At 41.6% G+C, this 15,111-nt stretch overlaps 1 protein-coding gene across 1 annotated transcript in view; it reads left to right on the top strand.

Moving 5' to 3' along the window:
• The window catches only part of PSMB1 (proteasome 20S subunit beta 1), an 86,895-nt gene extending 74,264 nt beyond the window's left edge, over nucleotides 1–12,631 (top strand). The window contains exons 4-6 of the mRNA XM_069235021.1: nucleotides 7,322–7,451; nucleotides 11,297–11,403; nucleotides 12,343–12,631. Of these exons, the coding sequence (XP_069091122.1) occupies nucleotides 7,322–7,451; nucleotides 11,297–11,403; nucleotides 12,343–12,528 (423 nt within the window). The 3' untranslated portion in view covers nucleotides 12,529–12,631. The remainder of the gene's footprint in view (nucleotides 1–7,321; nucleotides 7,452–11,296; nucleotides 11,404–12,342) is intronic.
• The last annotated feature ends 2,480 nt before the right edge of the window (nucleotides 12,632–15,111 follow it).

The following is a 15,111-nucleotide window of genomic DNA, read 5'->3' as shown; positions in this document are numbered from 1 at the left end:
CCTGATGATCTATACAGTGGGTCTAATGTAACATTTAAATTGCTTCTGATTTAGATATGGACAGTTAATTCAAGACAGATGTATTGTATTGTAGCATTTAACTAGTGCCTCATACCCAGGATGAGGCTACCAAGCAGGCCAACCTGCATTGTTTGTCGATTGCTGGATAATGCTAGAAAATAAATTGATGTAAAGTGTTGCTTAGATCAACCTGAATAATTGCTCCTTTTCCTACCTTGTTTTTTTCCTCTTTTCAGGACTTGCACCCTTAGGTGGACTTTAAGGCACTGAGTGACAACTCTCCTAGATTACACATTTCCTTGATATGCTGTTAGGGTTGCAGTGAGTTTTTGAGGACCAGAATAACTGCAGTCTTGGCTTGATACTATTAAGACTTGACACACTTCTGACTGTTCTTAAGCCCCAATTGATTTTTGTCCCCTGCTGAAGCTCATCATATTGTATTTCGACACTACTGTTTTTCTTTTCACCCTTCAGAACCCCGCCACAACCCCCCACCACCCGTCCATATACTTTTGGAATTTGCATCCACCGAACAAGAGATAATATGCCTCTTTTTTTCGTCACTCATCTTTCCTTTCGAGCACGAGCCCATAGCTGTTGTGGATTCTTACCCAGATAGCACACATTATGTTGTGAAAAGCAGAAGTAATTACCCCCTTTCTCTACTAATTTCAAAACACCAGTGTCTTTATGGTGTTCTCTCCATTAATTGGGCAGCCCTTAGGGACACACACCAGTTATACTTTTGACATTGAACCAGTCTGCTGTCCTGAGGACTCCCCAGAGGGTGTATCCATCCTTTTGGCCCTGATGAAGACCCTGTTTGCCTAAATCATTATTTAACTGGTCAAAACTTCAGCCGTATTCTTGTTTAAAAGGGCTGGATTTGGCATTCTAGGTAAAGAGTGGCTGTAGGAAGCCGGCTCTCTATGTACTGTATCAAAATGAGATCTAGTGTGCACAAAGGCTTAACAGAGGCTAAAGTAGATAATACTAATGTTGTCTTCTGTGGTAGTGTGGTTGAGCAGTTAGGCGTATCAGAGGGTAGTGCAAAGCATTTGTTGTACACACACAAGCAATAGATGAGGCACACACTCAATGACTTAACTCCAGGCCAATGGTTTTTATATAGAAAAAATCTTTTATTTCTAGAACCACAAAATTCAAGTTGCAAGTAAGCACACCTATATCAATAGTACTTTGTTTGAAATCAATAAGTTATACAGTTTTTGGAATATTGGCAATTATCTGTTTTAAAAATTGACACTGCAATTTTCAAAAACAGTTCCTTGGGGGAAGAGAAGTTAGTATTTCTTACAGGTAAATACTTGACTTACAGTTCCAGTCTCCGAGGGTTAGGAAGTTATTAGTTTGGGGTTCAAGTTAACCCCAAACATCCACCACCAGCAACATGGGGCCGGCCGGGTTACAGAGGTCAAAGTTGAGGCAAATTTAACATGGGCTCCTATGGAGACTGGGGGCACTCTGAATCAGGCCTGTCTGCAGGTAAGTACCTGTGACTTCGGAGGACAAACCAGGGGGGTGGGGGTTTAGAGGCGCACGGGGTGGGGAGGCACAAGTAGGCACCAAACACACATTCTCCGTGGCATTGGGGCAGCTTGGTGCAGGGTGCAAACAAGGCATCAGGTTTCCAATGCTAGTCTGAGGGGACCCCAGGGGTCACTCAGATGGTGCAGGCGAGGTCCAGGGGGGTCAACTTGGGCAAACCATAGGCTGGACAGGGAGGAGGATATCTGTTGGGTATCTTCGTCCTGAGCTTTCACGGTCACGGAGTCCTCAGGATTACCTCTGTAGGCGGTGTTGTGGAGGGGTGGAGAGGTCAACCCAGGGTGGGGACTTGCTCACAATCGCCTGGGGATTCGATCTATTTTGTTGAGTCACCGGCTAAAGGCATTGGTGCAGGGTGGTCAGGACTCATGGATCTGGGGAGGCTCTGGAGTCCCTTGGTGTAGTTCCTTTGTGGACACGGCCACTTTCCTCTGGTGTTCTTGGTCCTTTGTGATGTAAGGGTTGGGGGGGGGGGGGGGACAGGCATCTCCACTAGCTGGAGTGCCCTGGGACACTGTAACATGAGGCCTGAGCCTTTGAGGATCATGCCAGGTGTTACAGTTCCTGAAGGAGGGAGGTGTGAAGCACCTCCATCCAGACTAGGCTTTGTTTCTGCCTCAAGAGCACAAAGGCCCTCACCCCGTGGGGTCAGAAACGTGTCTGCTGGTGGCAGGCCGGCACAGACCAGTCAGTCCTACACTAGAGGACTGGGTAAAATACAGGGGGCATCTCTAAGATGCCCTCTCTGTACTTTTTAGAATAAAACCAAAACTGGCATCAGTGTGGGTTTATTGTGCTGAGAAGTTTGATACCAAACTTCCCAGTATTTAGTGAAGCCATTAGGGAGCTTTTGAGTTCGAAATGACAAACTCGCAGGCCAAATACTTAATATGGCCACACTGCACTTACGTCTAAGAATGGACTTGGACACTGTAGGGGCATATTGCTCATGCAGCTATTCCCTCACCTGAGGTATAGTGCACCCTGCCTTAGGGCTGTACGGCCTTCTAGAGGGGTGACTTGCCTATGCCACAGGCAGTGTTTTGTGGTCATGGCACACTGAGAGGGATGCCATGTCAACTTTGCCTTTTTCTCCCCACCAGCACACACGATCTGCAATGACAGTGTACATGTGTTTGATGAGGGGTCCCTTAGGGACCCTCCCTGGCCACAGGGCCCTTGGTACCACTGGTACCCTTTACAAGGGATTTGTCTGTGTGCCAGTTGTGGAAATAATGGTACAGTTTTAGGGAAAGAACACCGGTGCTGGGGCCTGTTTAGCAGGAGCCCAGTACAGTCTTGGTCAAGTCCGCATCAATATCTGGCAAAAAGTGGGGGTTAACTGCACAAGGGCCAGTTTCCTACAGTAGCACTCTCTGATCTTAAGGGTCACTATATACCAATATGCTTTGATTCAGTTCGTACCTGGGTTTTTGTCGTCTTGATTTTAGTAGTCCCCTTTTCACAAGCAGTACACCGTTGCACTACCGTTAGGTTATTTCATTTTATTGTTGGGCATCTGTGTTTACTTCCAATCCTTAGTGTTTCAATTGATTGTCCAAATCAGCATTAGGTTCACAATTAGTGGACTATCTTTATCATGTACATTGCTAATTCATAACACTGAAGGTTATCTCTTCTGGACACCGCTTTGCAAACTTCAAATTGTTCTTGCTCATAACAGGTCCAACCGGATCATTTTTCTTTGACTGGATTGCATGACCGGATTCTGAGGGAAACGAGTAAACTCTGTCATCATAACACTCAGTGCTTGTCAAGTGTCAACTCCAGCAACCCGTTTCTTCTACTCACCTGTATTTGGTTCAGACATCTCCTTATTTCCATCCTTGTTATTTCCAACAATAAAATGCACCTGAAGGTATAATAAACATTTGAGGATAGAGAAAGGGGTATATCAACCACTTCCACAGATGCACACGCTGCATCAGTGCATCAAAATCCTGTCAGTACCTCCTACTTCGCAGCTGTGACCCTTTCATTAGGCCTCTCAAAGCCCTTGCCTGCAAGTCTTTGAGAATGCTTTGCAGCTGTATCGTTATGCGAGCATTCTTAATGCTAGAGTTGGTAGATCTTACTACAGTTTGTTTCTGGGATGTGGGAAGTTCTGTTACTCTATATACGGGAACAGCTGCTCTCATTGTGGTATGTGAAACAGTATTTTTTTCCCTTGTAGCGGACATCTGGAGATTGGGATCGTTGTCTTATACCTGCCTGCTAGCCTGTACACCCTTTACTTAAACACTGCGGTTTCCTTCCAGTTAACACTTAAAAAAAAAACAGGTAACGGAGTTTACCAGCCTTGCAAATTACCACCTGTAAAGGTAGTAAGATTTTGCTAGAGTTCGTAGATGTTTTTCAGACCTAACTGTTGGCTGCCCCATGATTTGTATCCCTGTTGTATACAATCTGACAGAGATTGCAGCACCGGGATTCGAAAGATATAAAAAGAAAAAGGCCACACAAAAGCCCTTACATTGGCACTCACTAATCCAGCATAATGTGGAACATTACTTGGATTTGCTTTTTCAGTGAAACGGAGGCTGCATGCAGCCTCTTAGCAGGGCTCCTGATAGTCCTGGCTTATTTGGGGATAATTCTTATTTAATATTGATGGGACAGACGTCCCTTCATGATGAGCTGAAGCGAGACAATGAAAATACAAAGTTCTGGCTGTATGGGAAAATACATTTGGAAAAGACATCTGTGCTTTCAGATAGTTAGTTGTATTTATTAAATGTTCATCCCTATTCCCTTTTCAGGGACAAGGTTTTTCGGTGGGGTAGAGGTCCTCAAAGGTGGCATCACAGTGAGTCAGTGGAAGTTCTTCAAGGTGCACACCACCAGACTCCCAGAATTTCTTTCCAGTTCTGGATGCAAGATTTTATTGATTTGAGGTCAGATGTTATTTTAACAGGACATGGCACTGGTAACTTGCTTTGTCAAGCCAGTGTGTGGTCGTAGGTGGCAATTGCCTGAGCCAGATGAGTCTGCAGTGATTCACCCAGGATTTACAAAGGGCATTAAGTGTTACCATTTTTGAAAGGAGGAACTCAAGGATGAGTGCCTACTTTTAGAGACACAAATACTACGTCTCTAAAAACTGCTCGGGAAAGCAGGATGCTGTATATGAGTTGCAGTCAGCTCACAAAGTGTGAAATTCCAGGTTTTCTGTGCTGCAGATGCGGTCACCTTCATTTCAAGGGCTGTCTAATTTTTATGCTTTCACATTATGTATTGCATCTTAACCCTTTGGTCTCACTTAGCACTGGGCAGAGAAATTCACCACAATCTTGTGGCAAACAGATATTAAAGTGGTTACACCAAGGGGGTTCTTAGTCTGGGAACAACAATATGAATTCAAGGATCAGGAGACATACGTTTTTTCTGATTTTTTTTGGTTATTCTGTTCCATAAATGATCTAATTGGCCTGACTCAGAAGCTATGAAAACCTTGAAATTTAACGTGACGTATATTTATTGTTAGCAGTTGTAAGGTTGAATTATTATATGCAAACATCAGAGCCTCCTTCCTTTAGTCCCAATATTGAATTATTACTTTGTACCTCGAAAAAGCACCCTAGTGCATTTCTAATGAGCTAAAACGTTAGCTTTGTAGAACGTTGTTCAGCATTTGAAGAAAATGTCTGTCTCTGTGTTTTCTACAGCATGTTATAGGTTCTGGGCTTAATATGGGATTTGACCTCAGTGTTAAAAAAAAATTAAGCTCTGTTGTGTCATTACTGTCATTTTAAAAGTTGAGAGGGCTAAAAAGAAAAAAAAGAAAAAAAGTAACAAGGTATCTCACTACGACAATTGGATATGGGATGTTACCAAAGTCCATCCCAGCAGGTCTCTCCACATGTCTTCATTCAATCTGTGCCTGCTTAGGACCATAAACTTAAAATCTCAGAATGGAGATCCCGGTGCAGTAACTAGCTAACTGGATGGTGATCGTAGGAAACATAAGCGGGCCTGCAGAGTGGTTTCAAGCTGCTAGCTTACTGAAAACCGTACACTCGTCACACACGACATGGAAACACTTTGTGCACAGGAGCAAAACAGACCACAGAGTTCCAACCACACTGTACATAGTGTATCATGGTATCCATGTAGGCAAGCCCTTCAGTGCCCCCACATAGGCAGACATAGCACTTAGTAAATGTTACAGTACAGTACAATAGATATAAAAGAAGGCACTTAAAACCAAGTGTGGTAACCCGGTCAGATTTAATTGCCTACAGTCTAGGTGGTCCACTCACTCGCCCTTTATCTAACAGTATATGAAGTCTCTTCTTTTGTTCTTGCTTCGACTATATTTTGCCCCTTTGCATTAGATCTGTCTGTACTCTGCTGCACTGTGCTGAATACATGTACAATCACACACCTCAAAATATAGTAGCTGCTTTATTTAGCTGTTGGATATGGAACTAGTGCTCTTCATAACATTGAATTCCTGCCCATACTGCAGTCCTGTATTCACTTTCTTAAGTTTCACAGTAATTGACTATGGTGGATGGCAAACCTTGAGCAGGATAGGGACATAAGTTTTGATAAAATATATCTGAGAACATGTTTTGAAATTGCTCTGTTTACACCTTGTTAACTGTAACAGATATACACTACTGTAAATCACAAGACTTCTGAACAGGAAATCATTTTCATTCAAAAGCTCTCTGCAAGATGCGTGTGGACATTATGGATTTTATAACGGATAAGCTTCAATGTTGTGATTGCCGTCTTCTGTCTGACGCCCATTCTGACAAGTTTGAAGCTCATTTGACAAGTATTTGCTTTCTTCATAGATGTCCACGAAAGGCATGAAAAAAGGATACTAAGGACACTGTATGTGGCCATAAGCACGATATTCATACCTGCAAGCATCTCCTGGTATTCACCCCAAACATGTACTGTCCTATTCCATAAAGAAAGCAAGGGGATCCTCTCTCCGCACTTCTAGCACTACAGGATCTCGTTCATGTTCTTCTTTCTTGCATGCACCAGTGTAAGCTGTAAGGCTTAAATAATAGACTGACTTTCCCTTTGCACATCTGTGTTACCTCTGCTTCTGCATCTGAAGAGAAGTCATTCAAAGATTGCATACATTTGGTTTCTGACTGGATGCATATCAGCGAGCTGAAATGTAATTCTGATTAATCAGAAATTCTTCTTTTTGGCTTTTCTACAGCCAACTGGTGTGAAGTAGCCTGGCCTTCCCACAGACTGGTGGATCTGTACGTTTCAAAGAGTACAAAGATTTGGTCGCTACTTTTTTAGATTTTGAGATTACTGAACGTTTTTTCAGCCTTGGCTACTGTTCACCCTTTGTTAGCATGAAGGATCCGAACCATGATGGGTATCAAAATTAGGATGACGAGTAATATTTTTGTTTTCTTTGAGCCAACAAACTTCTACTTTATTATTATGTGTATAGGATCAAGGGCATGTGGCAAGTGGATCCAGTTCATTAATGTTACGGGACACAAGCTTAGCAAACAAGGTGTGAGCAATAGCTGATTGGCTCCAGATTGTATCACTATTTGTACTGTTTGTAATGCTAAATAGGGAGGCTTCAACCATCTTTTTGTTGTGGTGTTTGTAACCTCCTCTTCCAAATAATCAACTTCCTCGTAAATAAACTTTACATTTGAGCTAAATTTATTGATGACATTTTTGCTTCCTAAACATTTTTCTGTCATGATAATTTCAGATGTATAAACATTCAAATAACAAGACGATGACAAGTGGTGCCATTGCAGCAATGCTGTCAACAATCCTCTACTCAAGACGCTTCTTTCCATACTATGTCTATAACATCATTGGTGGACTTGATGAAGAAGGTAATGCATTGTCCTTTTTTTTTTTTTTCTTCTTCATACTTCGCTTTGTGCATAAGTGTATAGTTCTCTAATGGTGGAATCTAAACATGATCCCTGTGCATGAGAAGTATTGTATGCAGTTAACTCTTCTGTTTTGCAGATTAGCTAAAACATATGTCGAAGAGTTCATTTCTTCATCGCTGTTTGAAAGTTCTTTCAAAGATGCATTTGTCTAGGACTTGATTCTAGAAGTGATGTTGTAAGGAAAGCAGCAAAGTCCATAGTAGTACCATAGAAGACACTGTGGTTGGCCATCGACTGTCGCCATAAACTTTGAAAGAGACACTGGGTGTTGCAGTGGACTGAACTGAAGTGAATAACCCCTCCACTTTCACCCTATAACTTACCGGGCCCGTTTTGCCATTTGCACAGATATAGGCATCAGTTTTGGAGGAAACTAATGGAAAGCCTTGCAGCTGCCAATTAAGCTAAATGCAAGTGGTGGTAATTAAATGGTTCGGTATGTCTCAGCCGTAGCCAACCCATATGACACGAAGTCAGATTCTGGATTCCTCAGAGTCCAAAATCTTACTGACTGAGAGCATTTACGATGAAAGAGAAGTTGGAGAACTGTTTCCTTACCCCCCCCCCCCCCCACCTCCCCCCCACCAACCCAATGGCTTGCTTCTTCAGTCTTAATTTATATTGTTTTTTTCACACATGGTGAGCGTTAGTCAAAGAAACTTTATTTGACCAGAGGCCATAAAAGCATAGCACAAAAATAAAAATATACAGCAAGATTAAAACCTACAATCCACTAAGAGCAGCTGAAAACACAATATAATTAAATCGCTATACACATGTCCAGGGTGCATAAAGTGCATAAGTCAATCTCAGAATAAATAATACATTATGTACCTTTTCTCTTCTGAAACTGAAAGGCTGTAGTTCTAAAGTTTAGTACAGAGTAACACACCTCCCACAAGCTTAGTGGAACCAGAAAAGAGCATCTCTGTTCCGAGTACAGGTACAAAACAAAATAAAATGACTAGTGCTCTGTGTCGAAAGGCCACCGTACCTGCAAGGAGGGAGATCCCTATTCCAAACCCCTGCTTTATTGAAAGCAAATTTAAAATGCAGGGTTTCCATCCTTAAAGTTGTAAGCCAGTGCTGGTGGATGGGGTTCTCAATCCACCCCAGGCATGGCTCCATCATGATGGAAACTTTGGTTTGGGCGTACTCTAATCATATATTTTGGCTATATTCCAGATAACAATGTTAAAAACATAATTTATATTCTGTATTAATTGTGACACGGTTATCGGACAAGTTCATGAGGCCAAATATGCTGAGTGTTTTTTTTATGTAAGATAACCATGGGATCTGAGTGGCTTTATCGAATGGCAAACCATTGGTTATGCATGTTTTAGTCACACAGTTTCAGGTGGGCCCCAAATTTTTACCCAAAGCAATAGTGGCGCCAGGCTGATCAGATCTTCCATATGGCAGCCCCACTTCCTCATGACCTTTTAAGGTAGCTGTATTACCCGGGACTGCAAATATTCTGCAGGTAAATTTATTTTCTGCACTTTGAAGTAGCCCAGCCTTATTGTATCCCTATATCCTGCACTATAGGTTCCTGCTGAGATACACTTAGACCTATAAAGGATCAGCAATTCAGGTAAAGACTTATATTGAGTTTTTAGGCAAATCTAAATATGTCCTTTGAATTTCAATAAAATAATTGAGGTCTTGATGTTAAGAGGGGTGCCCAACTAAGTGACTGATTAAAAAGAATTCCTAAATAATTAAAATTCCTTTCCTTTGCTAGAAGATGATCTACGATTCTAAAAGACTATTATGAGTTTGGCGGACGGGCATGCCCATCTGCCAGACTCCTGGCGGGTGGTTGCCTCCATGCTTTCTACCTCCCTGCTGGCCCCATTAAGACTTTCCTGCTAGACTGACCGGTGAAAACTAAGGTTTCTGATCGTCAACACAGTGGTAAAGTAGCAGCAGCATTGTCGCCGGCTCATAATTGAGCCGCTGGCAATGCTGCCCACCTGCAGGGGGCACCAGCACCCTCGTAATGCGCACTGTCTGCAGAGCAGACCGCATTACGAGAGTGCTGGTCAGGGGGACCCTGCATTGCCCATGGCATGGGCAGTACAGGGGCCCCCTGCATTGCCCATGGCATGGGCAGTACAGGGGCCCCCTGCACCTGTTCTCCACCAGCCTTGTCATGGCATTTACACTGCCATGAAAAAGCTGTCGCAGAACCACGTTGTAATCAGCAAGGCGGTGCTGAGTACAGTGCCGCCCTAGCTCATTCCAACCTGCATGCCCACCGGGATCTCTGATCCCTGCAGAGACTGCAGTAGGTTGGCGGGGCTACCTCCCAACCTCTAAATGTGGCGGTTGGCCAGCCACAACCACGGTGGTCCGACAGCCGCCACGAGTGTGGTGGTCCAAGGACTGCCACACTTGTAATTAGGCTCTTAGTCTTTGTGCTAAATCGGCCACACATCATAATAAAGGATTTTGAGAAATTGACTTGAAGATCCAAGTCTCCCACAAAGACCAGAAATAAGTCCAAGAGTCTGCAACTTTTGACCTATCTCCCTTTTACTTCCTTCAAGAACTTTTGGGTAAGCTGTTCTAGCCTGTTTAATGTTGTAAGCTACACGAGTGTGACTCTTCAGGGCAAACAACAGTTGCTTATGAGCTGCTCATATTGCCGACTGAATGTTAGCATTGCACAGTGGCGGTATTGTAGCCAATGAGGTCGGACCAAGGCATGAGCGTTAGTCATGTTTTATGACATGCCAAGTGACACCCGTGTATAGAGTTGATGGTAACACAGTACATAGGGGTAGTGGGACCCGTCGGGTACAGCCCCGATTGCATCTACACAAGTCCATATTAAAGTGGCATTTCATAGCAAGTGCAGTTTTCAGACCATTCTTACCATGTTTGGTCAGTCAGTCAACATGCTTTATTCTTTTATTTAAAAACAATAATGGAATCTTTACATACATCATTATCACTTATGATTAAACATTTAAATACACCTTAAAAAGCAAAACAAAAAAGAGGGCTATATCACAGTCAATGAGTTGTGTACATACAGTTGACTTAAAAAAAAAAATCCCAACGTAAAAACAAATCAAATGATTTGAGAGCTCATGCAGGAAATACAAAGCATGCTTGTATTGGCGAAAACTGCATAGCTTAAGAACTGGTTTTAAAAATGTTTTAGTTTGAAATAATATTTACAGAAGAAAACAAAATGATCCTGGGGTTTGTACAGAGATCTCATCACACTGACAAACTAAAATGGATGATTTTTCATGTTGACCCAAGGGAAAGCAAACCGAAATTTAGCTAAGTAAGCTCTTTCCCAAGGGCTCAAGACCCAGGTCAAATATGGTTTAATGTAAGGTGATGTTTATATAATAGCATAATCATGCAGCAATGGTTTCCTTTTGCTCCTTAGATGCCGCCCTATGGCTTGTGAGGAGCTTTTTAACTCTGGGGATATCTTCTTTGGTCAAGCCATTCTTACCTTGTTTGGTCTGCTACAGCCATGAGTAAGGGCACACTTTTAATCGATGCTTTTGGTTGTGCTGGGTCTCATAGTGGGTAGGGCGGCGCTACTAGCTCTAAGATGCAGCTGTATTTAGGAAGGCAGCTGTTTTCACCTCTTAATTTTACTTAGCACCTTAATAACACACGTCCAATGTAATTTGTTCCAAATCGGAGTGTGCATGCACTTTGTATACCTGTACCTTTTAAGCCACATTTTTTTTAATGCTGTTTCATGTGAAGTATTTGAATTGACGTGTTATGTTATTTGCTTTTGGAAGGGAAAGGAGCGGTTTACAGTTTTGATCCTGTTGGGTCCTACCAACGAGATGCCTACAAAGCTGGAGGCTCTGCAAGTGCTATGCTTCAGCCACTTTTAGACAACCAGGTACGCCCTCTGCTTGTAAATGTAATGAATTCTTCGCCTGTCATGAAGAGAAGTAGTGCATAACAACTGTAGCACAGTTCATATTTTGGTGTAATTAAACTCACACCAGGAATACTTCGGATGGTGGATGCATTTGGGTACAATCTTCCGAAAGGTGCCTTTGGGGCTAAAGTGAATCTGGAGTTAAGTAGAAATGCAGACAAATTTACCCTTATGCTAAAATCCTATTAAAAAGACAAACTTGTAAGGGGCAACCCTACCCTCAAACCTAAAAATAAAATGGTACGCAGAAACAAGTATGTTTTGAAGCGTGAAATAAAATTCTCATTTTTCTTAAAACGTCACTTGAGAGGCAGTTAAGTTTGGGTATTATTTCCAAGTAATCCAGATAAAGAAAACGGCACTTTCGGATCTTCCTTAGTCAGTGTAAAGAAAGCATTTGAAACAGTCCACTGGCGTCAGGTAGCGCTCTTATCTGTTGTGATGCTGCAACCCATGCATGTAACTTTCGGCTCTTGTCTGGCGAAGGTTTGGAATGGTGATCTAGTTTTCTTGATTTTCTTTTTTCACCATATGCCATAGAAATCTGAAAGTGATGACACTGAATACACCAAGTGAACAATAATTTCTTATGTCAGTTTCCCAGTTCTGTTGTTATCTGGTTCTCGGTGACCCAGCTGGCAAACACAGCACTTGCGCTCTGTTTATGGCGTAGAAACTTTGCTTTTCATAAAATATGTAAACTTAACTCTGTGACCTGTTTCAATAAGAATTCCAGGACAAGTTTTTACAGTCCATACAATTGATGTTAGCCGCTTATATTCTTGCTCTCACTTGACAATTTAATTTTATGTGGCTCAGAAATAGACAAATCATCCATTAGAAAAGTTAATATTTTGTGACGGTGCTCAGAACCTTACCTTTTTTTGTAATTTCTAGATCGGTTACAAGAATATGCAGAATGTGGAGCGTGTGGAGTTGACTCTGGACAAGGCTATACAGCTTGTTAAAGATGTCTTCATTTCAGCTGCAGAGAGAGACGTGTACACTGGTGATTCCCTTAAAATTAGCATCGTCACGAAGGATGGTGTAAAAGAGGAGACTTTCTTGCTGAGGAAGGACTGATTTATTGATCCATACCGAAGGTTTAGTCAAACAAGTTCTCCGCTCTGATCAGAAATGTACTGTTAAGTTTTTCTAATGTAAAAAATAAATAAATAAAAAAACATTTTGGTTGTTGGGATTTAAACGTGCATTCTATGGTCCGTAAGTTATTGGTGGCTATGCTTTCTTCTAATAAATTAAAATCGATGAAAAATGTAAACGATGCACATGTAACCATAGTAACATGTAACAATACCAAATTAAATATATCTTTATTCGGTCAGTTCCGGCTACGGAAAGGATTAAAACACATTTCAACAATAAAATACGAGTAAAACTATAAATTATGTCAAAACAAAACATCCTTTCGCTTAGTAGTGCCTTGCGTATATTGCATAATCAATTCAGCTGTATATAAGTTGAAGATACATTTAGGAAATAATTAGGACCAGCAACAATTATTCCTTCGAAGACGCTCAAGGAATTAACAGCACAAATCTCTTTATCCGGCCTTATATAAATTTACACAGCAGAGTACAGTGCAATGTGCTTGTGTCATAAAAAAGTCGAAATCACACATCTTACACTCTTTGTTCGGTGGGCTACCCATCTTATAAATTATGGGGATCACTATTAGAAAATACAAACAAAAAGGCCCATTATAGCTATAGAATTGGATTAAAAAACATACTTATTACAATTAAAGTATTCAAAACAATCTACGACGTTGCATTGCAGACTGATAAATGATACGATCGATGCTGCAATAAACGGTAAGGGGAGCATCTGTAAAAAGATCAGGGCCGGGCGGCACTTTCTCAGAGGGTGAGGCGGTGTTTTTTTATTTTTAAATTATTTTTTTTTAAATCCCAACAACATATAATACCTACTTTCTGCCCGAAGCCACTTGGCTGGTTGGGAAACAGGTGGTGAACCAGTTGGGTAAAACCTTGCTTGGGTACCAGTTACACACTCGAGGTAAGGTGTGATGACAAAAGAGGTTGAAATAATAGTGTTTGACAAGAATGTCGACTTATTAGATTCTGACAACGAACCAACCCTTTAAAAAAATATATATATATATCTCTAGACAGGTTTACCAAACCTGGGCTAGTAAAAAATCTACAAACCCTGACTTATGAAAACAACTCGCAAGAATTTTTGGCCATGGGATTGCAAGGCCCTTGTCTAACGACAGACAGTTCGTCACTGTTGCTAGAGTTAGATCTACGTCTCGTTTCACCCATAGTGTCATCCATAGAAGCAAAGGTTTGTTTTAAAACATCCTCTATGTATGGTGCCCCCAGCTCCTCATTACACACAAAACTGAGCATGATTTTGAGATGGCCAGTAATTGCATTAGAAAGTGCTTTTCAGTCTCCTATATTAAACAGGAGTCAGAGGTGCCCCATACCCCGCAGGTCACCACTGAAGTACATTTAGATTTCTGCTACTTCAATGTCTGAGCGAAACATTTTTGTCCCTATTCCGCTGCAAATCGTAAAACTGTTTCAATTGATGTAATAAGTGGTGATTATTGACTTTAATTTCATTACCCCATGCTAAAGTGTTATTAAAAGTGAGCCATTTAAATAAAAGAACAGTGCTCAGTCTAGTGCCACTAATATTGTATACTCTTGGTTTGGTCTTTTCTGGGCCACATCTCATCACATATGATTTAGGCTGGTTTGATGAAAGCCCTATATTTCCCGTAGACAAATTAAACGAATGCAGTAAGTTTTGCAACCTATTTGGGGCCCTGGCCAACTGTATTGCTTCATCTGCATGAATAGTACAAGAATTGATCTTCTGCCCACCTGTGGGAAGTCTCCTTGCTGTAAAATAAAGTTCTCTGATTTATGTGAAGGGTGAACAAGAAGGGGGCACTACTCACCCCTTGGTGACTGCCATCCGTTTATGTTAAATAATTAATACCCCATTTTTGTTGTAGCACACTCTAACTTAGACTTCCCCATGCATATCCTGGAGTAGGTTAACAGTTGAGCGCTCAATCCCCATCTCTAGCATAATTCCCCCAATTTTGATATATCAATGTTGTCAAATGCTGACCTGAGGTTAATAAATGCCAGATACACAGAAGACTTCTTTGCATGTACATATTTATTAGCTGACAACTAGAGGTTCAGAGGTTGCTCTACTGTTCCACCCACAGGTTTAAACACGTACAGGGTATCTGACAGAATTCCTTTATATCCCCCCCCCACCACCCACCCAAGTTTCTAATCTGTTCAACAGGAGTCTCTACGGGATCTTTACTGCAGAGTGATGAGACAGTAACAAATTGGATCTTTCCTGGCTCCCTTCTAAAAAACAAACAAAAAAACAAAAACAGGATTATGATTTCCCTTGACACAGAACTGAGCAGATCGTGTGTAATAGTTGCCCTGGACACATTTGTTATAATGGAGCCCAAAGTTCTGCATTCCCTTTAAAGATACCTCCCGGGACCTTATCAGGGCCTCGTGTCTTATTACTGAGACTTGGTTTTATTGCCTATTCAACCTCATGGATTAGAATAGGACTTATGTCCAACTCCCTAGACCTTCTAAAAGTGCTCCTAGTTTCACTTGACAGGTTTAAAGA

The sequence above is a fragment of the Pleurodeles waltl genome, chromosome 5 (genome assembly GCF_031143425.1).
Source record: "Pleurodeles waltl isolate 20211129_DDA chromosome 5, aPleWal1.hap1.20221129, whole genome shotgun sequence".
In the NCBI taxonomy this organism is placed as follows: Eukaryota; Metazoa; Chordata; class Amphibia; order Caudata; family Salamandridae; genus Pleurodeles; species Pleurodeles waltl.
Note: the sequence above shows the minus strand (reverse complement) of the source record. Positions and strands in the feature narration are given on the sequence as shown.